This window comes from Capronia epimyces, assembly GCF_000585565.1.
Source record: "Capronia epimyces CBS 606.96 chromosome Unknown aczIQ-supercont1.5, whole genome shotgun sequence".
NCBI classification, from domain to species: Eukaryota; Fungi; Ascomycota; class Eurotiomycetes; order Chaetothyriales; family Herpotrichiellaceae; genus Capronia; species Capronia epimyces.
In genome coordinates, this window is record NW_006912908.1 from 708,102 (window position 1) to 720,702 (window position 12,601).

Sequence of the window (12,601 nt, forward strand, 5' to 3'; positions counted from 1 at the left end):
GACTCTTTGCCATGATTGCGATGGTGACTCCTAAAAGACTTGGGATCGGGATCAGGCTTGGAAGTCTGAGTCGGCTTCGAATCATGCACCAAACAGCTTTCAGCCAATTGTTTGTTTCTCAACCTAAGCTGGGAGAAGGAAAATGGTTAAGACCAAACAACCAAACAATCAACCAACTAAATAACTAAACAACCACATGACGGTGTATCTACCATACCTATAGTACAGACAGACTGCAAATTGATGCCTGAATACACAACCACAATCACAACCAGAACCAGAACCATAGTTCAAGTAATAAGATCCATGATCCATGATCCATGATATATACATCATGATACATACATCGTGATTTATACATCAACTACTTTTGGCCAGAGAGAGGGTGCACGCTTCTCTGGTCGATTCAATTTGATTCAATTCGACTCGATTCAAGTCGATTGCAGCAGCAGTAACAGTAACAGCAATAGCACGCATGCACTGCTCGAAAGGGCTTGATTGATTCAACATCCAAAAAAGGCCAGATTAATCCGCCGAGTCTAATGCGAGAACCAAGACAGAACAGCAGAGACGGTACAGCAGAGACAGAACAGCAGAGACAGTAGAGACATCAAGACAGCAGAGCCAACAGAGACAGTAGACAGCCCCTTATACAATTTCCATCTCGACTTGACCGTCTTCTTTTCTCACACATCCATCCGCGCCATGTAGAGCTCTCATCAGCTAGTCTATCCCTGTCCCTTCATTTCAATACCAACACCCCTCTCTCCTTATCCATACGCGCCACTTCCCGCACCAAGGCCACGAAATCCGCCCGCCGGTCCTTCGGATGTGCCACGACTTTCATCAAGTCCTTGATCGCTATACCTTGGGACGGAATGGCGTTTTTGATGTCTTGCACCGACGGAAAAACGGTCGGACTCATGGGTTGCTGGATAGGAGAGGGTGCCCCTCGCGGTGCAGGCGAGCCGGCGCGTGAAGAGGGCTGTGGCGTCGACCTCCCTGTTGCAGGCGGTGAGACGGACATCTTCAACTTCAGTCGCCTGGCCCGGCTCGCGTCCGACATGACCCCGCCATCGCTGAGCATGGTGTCCGTGTCGGATCCCGCGCCACTCCCTGCAGCGCGTCGGCGTGCCTTCAGGGCTGCTGAAGGCTCGAGAACGTCTGCAGGTGACATTGGGCGAGACTGGCCCGGCGTCGGTTGTACAGATGATATATGTCGTGACTTTAACTTCTTTCGAGTGGACGCGTCTGTGCCCGAAGCCTCAGACAGGTTGGGTGAACCCGGTCGTTTTAGCGATCTCGAGGACGAGGACTTCTTCATCCCACCTTCGCGATCGCTTGCTGTGCCGGCTCTCTTCTCCTTGCGGCCCGATGGCGAGTTCGTCCCGGACGACGGAAGGGCAGACTTCTTGCCCTCGGCTTCTTCTTCTTCTTTCTTAATATTGGCAATACGCTCGCGCTCCAAACGCTCGCGTTCTTCTTCAGAGTCGGTCTGTGATTCATTAGCACGGACAACGGCACTGGCAGATCAACAAACTCACCGTTGACTCGTATTCCGAGTCGCTAGCATGGTTGAAGTTGCGCTCCCTTCGTTCGAGAGCCTTCCTGAGCTCTCGGAAATTCTTCTTGCGAGCTTCTGCTTCGCGCCGCTCTCGTTCTTCTGCCTCGTCATATTCCTTCAGGTCCTTGAAGTCAAGGAAATTGGCTTGCAGCTGATCTTCTTTAATCCGTTTCTCTGCGAACTTCTCATCCTCGTCCTTGTCAGCGAAGAGATCCCCCTCTTCGTCGTCGGCGAAATCATCTTCAAAGTCCAAGTCAGCATCTTCGCCCGTTCTGCCCGCAAAGCTTTCCGTCTTGGCGGCGCCTGAAAAAAGTCCCTTGCTCTGCCTTGCGGCTAGATCTCGCGTTGCGTCGGCAATGCGGCTCTCTCTTAGTCGGATCAGCCATTCAGGATCTGAGCCCCGCTTCTTCATGGCCGCCTCAGCTTCCTCGATAGACATTCGCTGGACGATTTCGCGCTTGGGTTTAAACTGGTAGACCTTCTCGATGGGAATCAATCGAAATTTCCCAGATTCGGCCCCAGGCTCGTAGACGAATGCCACGGTAGTGCCCATCGACCCCATCTGATGGTGGCCAATGAGGCAATGTTTGTTGTCGAAATCTTCGAGATGCCATGGCAACTTTTCCTCATAGTTGGTCTGAATCCGACGTTTTTCCTCGGCGGAGAAGTCTGGCCGGAAGACCTGTTGCGTCTTCTTCTTGAAATTGATCTTTTTCCCTGCCCCTTGCGAGGGTGCTATCTGAGCCAAATTCGCCTCGCGCTCCTTTTGCCGAGCTTCTTTCCTCATATTCACCTCTTCTCGCTCTGCGGCATTCATGCCATCTTTTGGATCGGGCAATGCCTCTTCCTCTTTGTTCTGTTGTTGTGGATGACCCGGTGGTGGTGCTCTAGGATCACGCCGATGGAGGCGGGCAGGCTTTGGGAATTCGGTCTCGTTATGGATATCAATAGGCTTCTCACCCGCTAGCTGCAGAAGATGATATCGCAGACCGTTCAGGAGGTCTTTCTTTGATGTTACGAGCTTGTAGTCTTTGTAAGGAATTCCCTCGGCAGTGAGACGCGGATCACTGAACCCGCTTACACGCTCGACGTCGGGTATGGCAGGTTTGGAGGGAGAGGCAGATGGTGGACCACTGGGCACAGGAGTCCGCTTAGGAGGAAGTTGACCATTAATGGGAGGTGTGGCATGGCCGTTTACTTGCTTAATGCCGGCTGGGTTCTTCCTGGGGCCTTTCCAGAACGGATCAGATTGAGGCTTCTTGCGGCGCACCACAGGAGCAGCGCCTGGCGGTCGGTTCGCAGGTCCGCCTACTGGGACGGAGCCTGGGTTCATGCTGCCTATGATGGGGGCATAGATATGGACCAGGCCACATCCAATTTGTAGGCGATGGAGTTACAAGACCGGGGCTCGGGTAGGTGGATTGAGGCACGCGTTGCTGTCTGGTCGATCAAGGGGAAAGGGAGATTGGGGGTTGGAATGTACAGAGGGTACTAGGTATCAATGCGTACAGAGTAGAGCATCTCGAGGACCAGCGGCGGGAACGGGCGAGTCCAGAGTCCACGCGTTGTTGAGTGCAGTCCAAGGCAAGTTCAGGTTGCAACGGCGGATCCGATGCCAAGGCTGTTCCGCCCGCGGTCTCGGTCTCGGATTATCTGTTGTTCCACTAGTCATATATCACGTGATATCACGTGGTCTCTTTCTCGGGCGCTTCTTCTTCTCGTCTAAGTTCGACCTTTGCCCGGGCAAGTGACACAAACAACCCACCACATACACCTTAAAAGGTCCTCAAAGGCCGCCCTCCTCCCTCCTCCCTCGTCTCTCGGGCTCCTAAAAGTGACTTTTTCGTTGACTACCGTTCACCACCCTTCATTTGGTCTGCTCAGTGACTGCCCGCCCTGCTATAAAACACCGTTTGTCACCCAACCCAGCGTTCTCTTCTTTCCTCATGTCACGGCAGGTCCGGCACAGCAGCAACACCAACACCCTGTCACACCTTCCCGGGTTCACATAATAGAATCCTACTAGTATTACTAGAGTTATTTAGAGATAGCAATGGCTGCACCACAGAATCCCCCCGGCTTTACGCCTCATGTCTGGGATCAACTGCAGCAAAGCTCACATCACTTGGCGCAACAAACCCGAGGCAATCGTCGCGGCCGTGGCCACAGCAGAGGTCCAGCACCTCATCATCACCGTCAGCAGCAGCATTATCAGTACGCCGCTCAAAACCAGGCTGCCTCTTTCCAAAATCAGCAGGTGGCGCCGCTGTCAAGCAACAATGAGGCTTTCCCGCCTCTAGGCACAGTCCCACCACCAGCTTCAAGCAACGTTTCACTTCAGCCTCATTACCCCTCACCACCACCCTACCCTCAATCCTTCCAAAACTTCCGTCAGGGTACCGCCCGAGAGTATCAGGACCTTGCCAGAGGTGGTCATCGCGGACGGTCGGGACGTTTTGGCCCGGCCCAGCATTTCTATCCAGCGGCACAAGCTGTTGATCAGAATCAATATTACGCCTATGGACGACCTCCCGCACGTCACGCCAACCTGTTCAACCCAAACGGCAGCATGGGTTTCGGCACTGTTGAACAGCAGCGTAGTATGAGACATGTCATCATGAAGCAGTCTGACTATCTCAACAACGTCGGGAAAAAGGCCCATGGTGTGCATAGGCTGAGCAGAGACGAGGCATTGGCCAAGGAAGACTTCCGAAAGGAGCTTGAAGCGGTTGCAAAGGAAGCTCTCAAGGCGAAATACCCCGACTTGAACATTGACGAAGTGAAACTGAAGTGCTACGGCAGCCTTGCAAATGGGTTCGCACTGACCGGATGCGACATGGATCTGCTTCTGTCATTGCCGAGTTGGTCGAAAGAGAGAAACAGTGTGACGATGGACGACGAACCGGGTGTGCAGCAGGAGTCAGAATTTGACGACGATGACGAGGAGCTCTCGTTCAACATGGAGGTCCGGCGTGTCCTGGAAAAGACATATCTTGACCAGGGATACGGCGCACGACTTCTCACCAACACCAGGGTTCCCATCTTGCGCATCTGTCAAAGCCCGAAGCCCGACTTGCTCAACAACCTGCGTGAGAATCGCGCCGCCTGGGAGAAATCTTCGTTTGAAACCCCCGCCGCCGAGGTCAATCCCTTGCCTGCAGATGAAGCAGAAACCAATGCAGACATTGATGCTGTTGAGCAAGCTCTGACTGACCTCAAGATCGCCAATGCTGTTCCCAGAGCATCCATCTCCCGCGGTAATACCGGCTTGGAATTTACCGGGGATTGTGGGATCCAATGCGATGTCAATTTCACCAACTTTGTCGCTCTTCACAACTCTGCACTGCTCAAGCTCTACAACACCTTTGATCAGCGTGTGGCGGACATTGGCGTCTTTGTCAAAATCTGGGCCAAGTTAAGAGACATCAATACCCCTTACCGCGGCACCTTGTCCAGCTACGGCTACATCTTGATGGTCCTTCACTATCTGATGAACATTGCGTCCCCTCCTCTCATCCCTAACCTGCAGTACCTGGCCAAGATCGAGGATGACTGGAACCCGGGTAAAAAGGTCGAATTGTTCGAAGGATTCGACGTTCGTTTCCTCCAAGACCCCAAGGAGATTGACGAGTTGCGTCGAGACACGTCAGCCCCCAAGAATCATGAGTCTGCCGGACAATTGCTGCGAGGCTTTTTTCAATACTACGCCACCCGTGAAGGCTTCCATTGGACCCGGGATGTCATTTCCATCAGACACAAGGGCGGCATTCTGTCCAAACAGGAAAAGGGATGGACTGAGGCCAAATGGACCCAGAAAGGGGACAATAATGTGCGCCTGCGCTATTTGCTTGCCATCGAGGATCCTTTCGAAGTTGAGCACAACATTGCGCGAACAGTTGGCCACAACGGTCTCGTTGCAATCCGCAATGAATTTCGCCGGGCATGGTCGATCATCGAAAGGATCGGTGTCGGTGAAGAGGTCTCGATTGACGAGTTTCTTGAACCCGTCACAGATCGCGTCGATACACTGAGGAAGGACCTGGAGTTTCACAGGCAAAGGCAAAAGCAGATGAAAGAAGAACTTGAGGCCCGAGAGAAGAGCGTGCTCGAGCAAGCCAAGGCACTGGGTGTTGAAGATGCTGATGGTCACACAGATGGTACGTCGGGAATTTCTGACCATGCAAGCATGGAATATGCCTCCTCTATGCGGAGCCGGCGCCAATCCCCAAGTTCGAAGCTGACGTCGACAACCCCGTACCAGGAAACAACCCCATACCAGGAAAAGAACAAGCGGCGCCTATCGAGGCCCTGGCTGCGTCATAGAAAGGTCGAGGCTGAAAGCGACGACGACGAACCCCCTCTCGGCGGTAGCTCAACCGGTCGAGAGGGGCAAGAGGGTATGCCAAAAGATGACGCCCGCATCAACGACACGTCAATCACGCTCGGATCGCAGCCTACGACAACTAAGCCGAGTCGAGGCCTTTGTTCACCTGGCGATGTGCTCCTCGCCAATGGCCTTGATCACTGGGGCAAACCTGTGGCGTGGGATATCGAGACCCAAGATGGACGCTGGCTGCATTGGAGGGACAACAAGATCAAAAATGGGACATATCGCCAGTTTTCCAATCCCACATTGCGCGAACTCGACGCTCAATGTCCTTTCGACCCCAGACGACCCGACCCTTACATTGGTCAACCTTACAATAGCCGTTTGGAGTCGCTGCAACGTCCCCCCTGGCCTGCCAACAGCTCTATTGTCTCCGCATCGAGCAATCTTCCCACCAAACACGATACGGCTGACGGCAATGAGGTCGCGTATCCCTCAGGATTGACCGGATCTGACGGGAGCAGAGCTCTGTCCTGCAGACAGCTCTCTCAGCCCCAATCACAACTCTCTCAGCCCCAACCACAGCTCTCTTCAGCATATCCCGTGGGAAATCTGATCGAATGGGACCCGACAACAGTTGGAGGGCACTTTCTCCTTTATCGCGACAGACGTATCCGTCAAGGGAAATGGCAGCATCATCAACGGTCTCGATTTACGGAATTGGACAGCGCTTTCCCCTACAATCCCATGATGACACGTGGAGAGCTTGAAGAGAAGAACAGGGTGTTGCGCACATATTACGTCCACACTACCTTTCGCACAAGAACCCCTCAGGAAATCACATGGGATGATGCTCGCAAAGAGGCTCCAATGCCCAACCTCGGCGTGGCGGAGCCGGATACAGCGAACAGTATTGTTCCTCCGTCCCATGGCGAAGTCTTCCCAAGACAATTTCAGCGTGATTATACCTATGGCCAGCCAGCTGTGGCAGACACATTTGATATGCAGGATGAAAAGTCGGTTACAACTTCTGCCCCACAAGCTCATGAGAGCACTGCAGAAATCCCTGCCGCGTCGGTGCTGGTAGAGCCTGACAAACCAGATGCAGACTTCGTTCGAAGTCAACGGTTGGCGTTCTTTACCAAACAAGCCAGTGCAACTGAGAGTGAGGCTGGGACCAATTCTCGATTCTATCAGCAGAGCATCAGTGAGGAGTTGGAAAACATGGACGATGACCCTGGTCAAATTCCTGTATATTCTCATGAGCGGAGCGTCCAGCCCCTTGCTCAAGGGCAGTCTGAACCAGAAGATCCATCGCTCAACGAGCCGAGCCTGGTACACGACGAAGGCGAGGAAGGAGAGTCGCAGCCCTTGGAGAGTGGCTCTTTGGAGGACAGGCGTGACTTTGACCAACACGCCGCGATGGGACTCGCGCCGTTCAAGGTACCTGCCACCCTCTACCCGGGTGTGGCTTCCAGCGAGCGACCAAGAGATGAAGATCCCCAGATCATGCCGATTCCTCGAGAGTTGGGATTTCAGTTCGACCCCCGACAGCTCCGCGATCTGACCATCATAGCGAAAGGAGGAAATGGCTGTGCCAGGGAAGGGGCGGAGTTCAGCATCGAGGAGGATTATGAATGGGGCGGGGGAGGCATGATGGGCTGGAAGACCAGCAGCCCACATGCTGTCTTGAGTGTGGGAAATACGTCTTACGAGGCTGGCCAAGGGGACCGAGAAGGGTTGCTTGCCGAGCTTCCCATGGACCTTGACTGAGTGGGAGTCTTTGCGCGGCGGGTATGCGTTGGCGTTGACGTTGACGTTGACGTTGACGAACTTGGCCTCTAAGGTTTTGGTCCACTACCGAGGGCTCCTGAGGCATTGCTACTGCATCATTATCATGGAATGGAGTCCATCCGGGCGCGAGCTGGTGGTAGTAATAGTAGAACTCTGGGTGCATGAATTAAGATGTCATGCTCATGATTATTACAGCCATGAATCCAAGATCCCATTCGGTTATGGGCGAAAATGGTCGCTTCGGTAAAGGTGGGAGATCTCAGATGCCTATCCGTGTTGGTTGAATATGGAGTAATAGAGAGTTCTGTACGAATGTATAAGGACCTTGTTAATAAAGAATACGGGAATGCTTCTGTCTCTAATACTTGTGACCCTCTTCCGTCCTCTGTCTTAGAGCACTTGTCACAGTAAATCAGAGTACTTGTCACAATACACACCGGAATCACTAATACTTTCCAAGACGGTTCTAGTTCAAAGAATATATGATAAAGTCGAGGCTCTGATCTCCTTCTTTGCCGTTGACCGTTGGTGGCGACTCCTTCGAAGAACAATCAGGCTTTCCCTTCTGAGTATTTTCGTCGCCGAACCGAACCGAACCGAAGCAAAACCCAGCTTGAAGCGTCAAGAAATCCCGCGCCGCGATGATGGTGAGACCGGCCGAGTTGCATTTGCATTTGCATTTACATTGCCTGGGACGTCCTAGTATCGTGGCGCTTGTTGAGAAGGGAGAAGGGTACATGTAGCTGTCCCGAGACAAGAGACACGGTTGGACATATTGGCCAGACTGTAGACCTACATGTAGGCAAAGGGCCGAGGCTGGCTGGCCTATTGCTCATGCTCGCTTGGTGTCAGGCACTGGCATGTTCGTCGTGATCCAGGTTACATACATGTAAAGCCAGAGTGGAAATCAGATACAGGCCTTGCAATGATCGTGAGTGGAAATCGGATAGAGCCCTTGGAATGATTGTGAGTGGAAATCGACAGCCCTTGCAATGACTGTGAGTGGAAATCGGATAACAGCCTTGGAATGATTGTGATTGTGATGGTCAGGAACAGTCGAACAAGGAAACAGGGCCGGCAAGAAGCAAAACTAAAACCAAAACTGACCGATTACTGTACCAGCACAAACCAAACTTGCCGGCATACTGTAACCCACGTCTGGCGGGATTCTTGCGACCTCACGTGGACACATCATCAGATAGCCAACAATAGATAGCCAACAGCAACGGGGATGCAGTATCATCAGATACCATGGCCAACACCAACGAGGATACAGTCTCATCAGATACCATGGCCAACACCAACGAGGATACAGTCCCATCAGATACCCAACACCAACACCAACGGGGATACAGTATCCAACTCCGACGATGAAGACGGCACGCCACGCTTCCTGATAGTATTGGAGTACCAAACCAGACCTGGAGGGTGAGGGCGAGGGAGAGGGTGAGGGCGAGGGAGAGGGTGAGGGCGAGGGAGAGGGTGAGGGCGAGGGAGAGGGTGAGGGCGAGGGAGATGGTGCCCGGACATCTACTGGGATAGGATGGTCATAGTTGACCTTCAGGGAGTAGGGTTTAGATGTTACCGAACTCGCCTTCGCCTTCGCCTTCGCCTTCACCTTCGCCTTCTTTGAGTTCAACGTCCTCGTCAAAGCCAAACACAAAGACACGAGCAGTCAAACTGCCCCCTCTACATGGCAAGGAGCACCCTGGGTACTCACATCACTGCGGTCGAGAGTCGAGAGTCGAGAGTCGACATGACATGACATGACGAGAGAGATAGATGACCGAGATGGGGAGCACATACTCCGTACAGTATATGTCACGAGATAATACAGTACTCCGTAGTAGTACATAGGTCTGCCTTTGCCTTTGCCTTTGCGGGCCCCCTAGCCCCCTTATTTTTTCAGCCTTGCTGACTACGAACGATGCGTAACTATAACTACCTAGACCAACGCTAATGAAAGGAATAAGGGTATAGGTACCTAGGCATAGTAGGACGTACCTTGGGCAACCTAGATACTAGGTAGATACTAGACAGCAAGATAGGTAGAGGTAGCCAAGCAGAAGCTAAGACAGCAAGACAGGTAGGCATGCTAGATACTAGATACTAGACAGGTAGAGGTAGGCAGGCAAGCAGAAACTAAGACAGCAAGACAGGTAGAGGTAGGCAAGCAGGCAGAAACTAGATACTAGACAGCAAGACAGGTAGAAGTAGACAAGCAGGCAGAAACCAAGACAACTGAGTTGCTTTCATATGATGGCTCTTGTCTCCTTCTCCGACCTGGTTCTAGTCACTTTATCGTGGGATCAGCTCTCCTCGCTCGACGGATAATGGCATCTGGATTCCGGGGGAGCTCTTAAAAGAAACAGAAAGGAAGAGAAGATGAGTTGATTTCTTTTTGTTGATGGCAGCATGCTGTAGAACCGAGAGCTTAAATTAAAGATTGAATGCGCAGGAAGTAGTCCGTAGTGAATAAAGTACGGACTACTTCGCTAGAGCAGGAACCTAGCGGGAAGTATCTTAATATCCTTCAAGTTTCACGCAAGCTATGATAAAGCAGCACAGCCCACCCGGTGCGTTCATCTAGCTCAGCCCTCTTGGATCTGTCTAATGAAGGTTGAAATGTTCCCTATTCTCCATCAACGGGTCGCAGGGGGAGCGCATGCTATATAGTATAGTATAGCCTAAACCAGCCTCTCTGCTTAAAGCACAAGGCTGGGAATGCCTGAGCTTGACGGGATCCTGCTTCCCGACCACTGCCAGGTCACTTCATGAAGCAGTTCACCCACAGGCTTAGGCCCGCATGGCGAATCGCAGATAGTCGAGACTGAGTGACAGCATATGTATGACAGTTCCGCACTCCTACTCGAGTGACTGTGACTGCGGTGGCATTACCTGCAGCACACAAAGCAACCGCTGAGTCTATTGAGCAATCCATCTCTTCTTCCTGGTATACGCTACCGCATCCCGAGTCAGCTCTCCAAGGAGTTCCTGCTTATATTTACCAACCGGCCATCTATTACTCGTATCTGGTTCGACACCCACGTTACAAGTTACTCTGTACGCCTTCGCTGCTCTATCGCTCTAAAGAACGCTGGCCCTTCCCTTCCCTTCCCCTCCTGTCGGGAGAGAATTGCATAACCTGCCTAACCTGCCACTTTCAAGGGTTGCTGTAGAGAATACAATGAATGAATTCAATTACTCGCCAGCCACTCGCACATGGTCCAGGTCCAGGTCCAGGCTAGGCGACAATGTCAATGTCAGTGTCAGTGTCAGCGTCAGCGTCAATTGACGAATCGACCATATTCATCAAGATACCTGTGGGTATGGAGAGTCAAAATCAAAATCAAAATCAACCTGGACATAGATAAACAAAGACAGTCTAGACGTCTGTGTCTAAGACACCTGAATCCCACCCGGAACCCGAAGCGAAGAAAAGAGACTGGATGACTGGGATGTAGGTACATACTGCTGTAAGTAGGGAGATAGCTGATAGTCTGGGATTTGTGATGCTGTTCGTATATGGCGGATTGCCAGATGGAAATAGTGCTCGTTCTGGCGAGAATATGAAACGTTGCCGAGGCTCATGCTGGCTTCTGCCATCTGTATTGGAAAGGTTAAAGGTTTGTATTGTGGAAAGGTTATAGGTTATAGGTACAAGGTTGTCGATGGTTAGGTTATAGGTTCAACGTTGTCGATGGTTGAGTTGGGTGAAGCACAGCACGTCAAGATTGGAATGTTGCTCACCTCGGAGAGAAGCGTGCCAGAAAGTCTCCCCCTTCTTTCCGCCACGTCAACAGCCCGGGTGAAATAGTCGACTGCGGGGATGAGCATTCCTCGGGCTTCCACGTAATCTGCAGTGTGTGCTCGGGCATCGGCGGCTGCTCTTTCGATTTCGTCTCGAGCTGCTTCCGCCGAGTAGGAGTAGGAGAAGTTGTCAGTCTCACTTGTCGGTCTCCTTCCACTACTCGCGCTGGAAGAGCTCCCTTCAGTGCGGTGAATGCGAGCGAGGATGGCTTGTGAGCGAGCTAGCCATGCTTGGCCCAAACCTATGCAGTATGTATCCCTTGAGAAAGGTCGAAGGAGATTGATGGCGTCAGCCTCAGCTTGGAACTCACCTTGGAGCGCAGCGATATCTTCAGCATTCGTCTGTAGCATGGCAAGCCATTGCCTCGTGCACCACTCCGCAATGTCCGGGATCCCATCTCCGTCAGCGTCATGATAAGCCAGTCTCTGCAACGAACTGACAACCAGTGTGCGGTCTTCGCTGCGGTCGGGGTATTGCATGAAACCCGTGTCCTCCAGCATTGCAATGGCTGTCCTTGCGCGACGGACCCGCTCATCCCAAGACACCTGTGAATGTGAATGTGGAGGTGAAGGTGAAGGTAATTCAGAGATGCGGCGGATCTCAAGGATGGCTGCCTCGATTTGAGTCTCCTCCATGTGAGTCAGTCCATTCTGAAGGTGAGTTTCTCGTTCGCGTTCTTGTTCTCGGCTTTCACTGGACATGTTGATCTTGATCTTGTGCTGGATACTCTCCGTGGTCAGTACTGGTCTCCCGTGTTTCTGTTCGGAAAGTAGGTTCGGACTGACCGTGTTCAAACACGCGTGGACAGAAGGCCGTGGTACCGGGTATATATAGGGATCGGACTGGTGGTCAGCAGAAAACGAAGCCATTGAGCAGGAACATCAGCCGGCTGCTCCCAGAGGCAAGGCAGCTCAGCGTTAGCAGATTCGCACCCCTGGATCTGATGCTTTTGCTATGCTGGAAATGGCTATGGCTGTGGCTATGGCTACGCTCGAGATGGGCAAGAGTTCCAGTTGAATAGGCGCACAGGGATTAGTGATGAGAGGCGATCGAATGGTGGGAGTCATTCCAAGGATCAGAGGGTTTCGTATTCTGCCGCCTGATG

General features: G+C 52.4%; 3 protein-coding genes across 3 annotated transcripts; 1 reads left to right on the plus strand and 2 right to left on the minus strand.

Annotated features, from left to right (window-relative positions):
* Positions 1-742: 742 nt before the first annotated feature.
* A1O3_06192 (uncharacterized protein) lies at positions 743-2,897 on the minus strand (the record flags this gene model as incomplete). Its single annotated transcript, XM_007736312.1, has 2 exons — positions 743-1,495; positions 1,545-2,897. 2 exons carry the CDS (start codon positions 2,895-2,897, stop codon positions 743-745), a joined length of 2,106 nt encoding a protein of 701 aa, XP_007734502.1.
* Positions 2,898-3,617: 720 nt separating this feature from the next.
* On the plus strand, positions 3,618-7,664 carry A1O3_06193 (uncharacterized protein; the record flags this gene model as incomplete). Its single annotated transcript, XM_007736313.1, has 1 exon — positions 3,618-7,664. One exon carries the CDS (start codon positions 3,618-3,620, stop codon positions 7,662-7,664), a length of 4,047 nt encoding a protein of 1,348 aa, XP_007734503.1.
* A 3,696-nt stretch (positions 7,665-11,360) lies between these two features.
* Positions 11,361-12,197, minus strand: A1O3_06194 (uncharacterized protein; the record flags this gene model as incomplete). The annotated part of the gene is made up of 2 exons (XM_007736314.1): positions 11,361-11,737; positions 11,807-12,197. 2 exons carry the CDS (start codon positions 12,195-12,197, stop codon positions 11,361-11,363), a joined length of 768 nt encoding a protein of 255 aa, XP_007734504.1.
* Positions 12,198-12,601: the final 404 nt, after the last annotated feature.